The 2,497-nt window shown below is 50.9% G+C and overlaps 1 protein-coding gene across 1 annotated transcript; it reads right to left on the minus strand.

Annotated features, from left to right (window-relative positions):
- Positions 1-695: 695 nt before the first annotated feature.
- Positions 696-2,034, minus strand: LOC136518139 (uncharacterized). The gene has a single exon (XM_066511808.1). It carries the CDS (start codon positions 1,798-1,800, stop codon positions 922-924), a length of 879 nt encoding a protein of 292 aa, XP_066367905.1. The 5' UTR covers positions 1,801-2,034; the 3' UTR covers positions 696-921.
- Between the last annotated feature and the right edge of the window lie 463 nt (positions 2,035-2,497).

Raw genomic sequence — 2,497 nt, forward strand, 5'->3', positions numbered from 1 at the left:
ATAGCTACAGTGCTGCAGGTGAGCCATGTGACACCTGCACCTGCAGCGCCTACAGTATCATAGCAGAAGGCCTTTTCGGCGCCGCTTTCCCTTGCTGTATTCACAAAGGAAAACAGTAGTTTATTCTAACAAACAGATCATGTACATCACTGTCTCCAGATCAGGGAAGATATATGCTGATATGGGACAGATTTTGTATCTTAGACCGGGTGACATGTTTTCTTTTTGGGAGGAGAGAGTAGCTTGGTATACTAGAAGCAGGAGTATTATTTACTTCGGTTGTGTGTGGTGTCGTATCAACATACGTGATTACCCTGAAGCCTGAAGTCGACACAAATTCAGTGTAAATTTAGGACGGCAACTCGTTGAATGCAGCATCATATCAATCCTATCGACGCAGTTAACCCAGAATTCCGAAGCACGCTTTCGTTCAGAAAAGCATGCGCAACTTCCTTAGCCCTGATGTCACTGCTGTAACATCAACGTTTATAGGCCAAAATTGACTGCAAACTACGATTTTCTTCCACAACACCGGAAGGAAATAAACAGGTGCAAACCTTTCAGTTATGCAGCACAAGTCAAAAACCAGCAAGCTACCCTAGCCCTAGCTCACTGAACTCACTCACCTATGGACATGTAAAACTGAAGTAGCAAGTCTAAGAGAAACTAAAATAATGACAAACAAGTTCAGGGAGTGTCGTGTTCAAGCCTTCAAGGTAACAAAAATCAAGCACTGCAACTCATATACATCAAAAAACTGTCAAAAAAAAGTACTACTACCGTATGAAATTGTTTCATGAGTGCGCATCTCCAAGGAATGTACCCTCATCTAATACGTAATCCATGCGATTGATGCATGCATGAACTATTCACAAAATCGTAAGACTAGTAGAGGCAATGGTCTGCTTCTGCACCACTACCTTATCTGACCCAGTTGCGCGTGTTGCGCTGCTGCTGCTGCGTCCGCAGCTGCTCGTGGAACCACATGATGAACTCGTCGGCGCGCCTGTCCACCGCGCTTTTCAACTCCTCGTTGTCCTCCTCCCTCGACAGGTACGGCGAGTCCGTGATCCGCACCTGACGCGGCGCCGACCCCGCCGCCTCCAGCGCCGGCCACGCCGCCGCGGCGTCCAGGTCCAGGTCCAGATCGCCGTCGTCGTAGTCGGCCACCTCCTCGACGTCCATGAGCGCGAACAGCCTCGTCACCGCCGCGGCCGAGCCGTAGTAGTGCTCCGGCTCCGACGACGGGTGGTCGTCGTGTCCCTGGTCGGCGGCGGCGGCGCGGCTCTGCAGGCTCAGGCGGCGCTTATTCTCGCGCCGGCGCTTGTGCATTGGCGTGCTCTTGCAGCTGAACTCCACCTCGCGGGGACGGTACTGGTACCTGCACACGGCGGCGGCGGGGTCCATGGACCGGCACGACAACGACGGCGCCGCGTGCCTCGACGATGACGACGCGCGGCGGTGGCCGTGGCCGCGCGGGTACGGGTGCACCACCGCGGCGGCGGGGTCCATGGACCGGCACGACAGCGACGACAGGTACATCAGCGCCGGGTTCTCCTCCCGCTCCCGCGCGGTGAGGCTGCTGCGGCGGCGGTGGCCGCGGCGCTTGCTGCTGGAGAGGAGGCTGTGCAGGTGGACTCCGAGAGCGGCGAGCTTCAGCTGGTGCTTCTTGACGAGGAAGAGGTAGACGGCTTGCATCCCGCGCCACAGCTTCTTGGAGCTCGCCCCTGGGGCGTCGTCGCCATGTGGACATGCTCCACCGCTTGGCTCCATCGGCGACGACTGCCCACTGCTCATCATCGATCTCGCTCCTGTTTCTTTTCTCGTTTTGGAAACCTCTGGCGATCTTGGCCTTGTCTTTCAGGAAATGGTGCGTGTATGACGGGATGGAATGAATGACTGCAAGGAGAAGAGGATAGGAGGTGAGAGAGGTATTTAAAGGCAGGAGGCGACATTAGCGGTGGCCGTTGGGCCTCTGTCTCCATTTTTTTTCTTTATTTCTTTCTTTTTTGGGAATATTTAGATCTCCGAATGCTCAAAGTAACCTGCTTATTCAAATTCATTCAAAGCTAATAGTGTAAATAAGAGGGCAAGAAGTTGCTTAATTTCGACAGTACTTCGCAAAATTGATTCCAACGAGCCAAGAGCCCAAGAGATGATGCACGCAATAGACAAGCAACAAAATTCGGTAGCACTAGCATGAATAACCAACACTTATTTCCATATGTGATATTTCATTATTTTTCTAGTTTTATTATCGCAATTATGTATTCCATTCCTAGTAGGTGTTTTCTTAATTATTTTACCTTTTTCTCTATATTAATGTGTATTAGAGCTGAGCTAAAAATAAAGCCTTTTTTTCCTTCATAACGCAAAGGTTTGCGCGTTTTGTTATTATAAGAGTACGTGAAAGTTTTGTTACACCTTAATCTATCTAGGTGGGCAAAGGATTGTACATCAGTGCATTGGCCCAGCCTAGACACACAACAAAGGTACT

Source organism: Miscanthus floridulus, chromosome 17 (genome assembly GCF_019320115.1).
Source record: "Miscanthus floridulus cultivar M001 chromosome 17, ASM1932011v1, whole genome shotgun sequence".
Lineage (NCBI taxonomy): Eukaryota > Viridiplantae > Streptophyta > Magnoliopsida > Poales > Poaceae > Miscanthus > Miscanthus floridulus.

Excerpts from the sequence above, each read along its gene's own strand:
- LOC136518139 (XM_066511808.1), bottom strand. The coding sequence starts at position 1,800 with ATGATGAGCAGTGGGCAGTCGTCGCCGATGGAGCCAAGCGGTGGAGCA.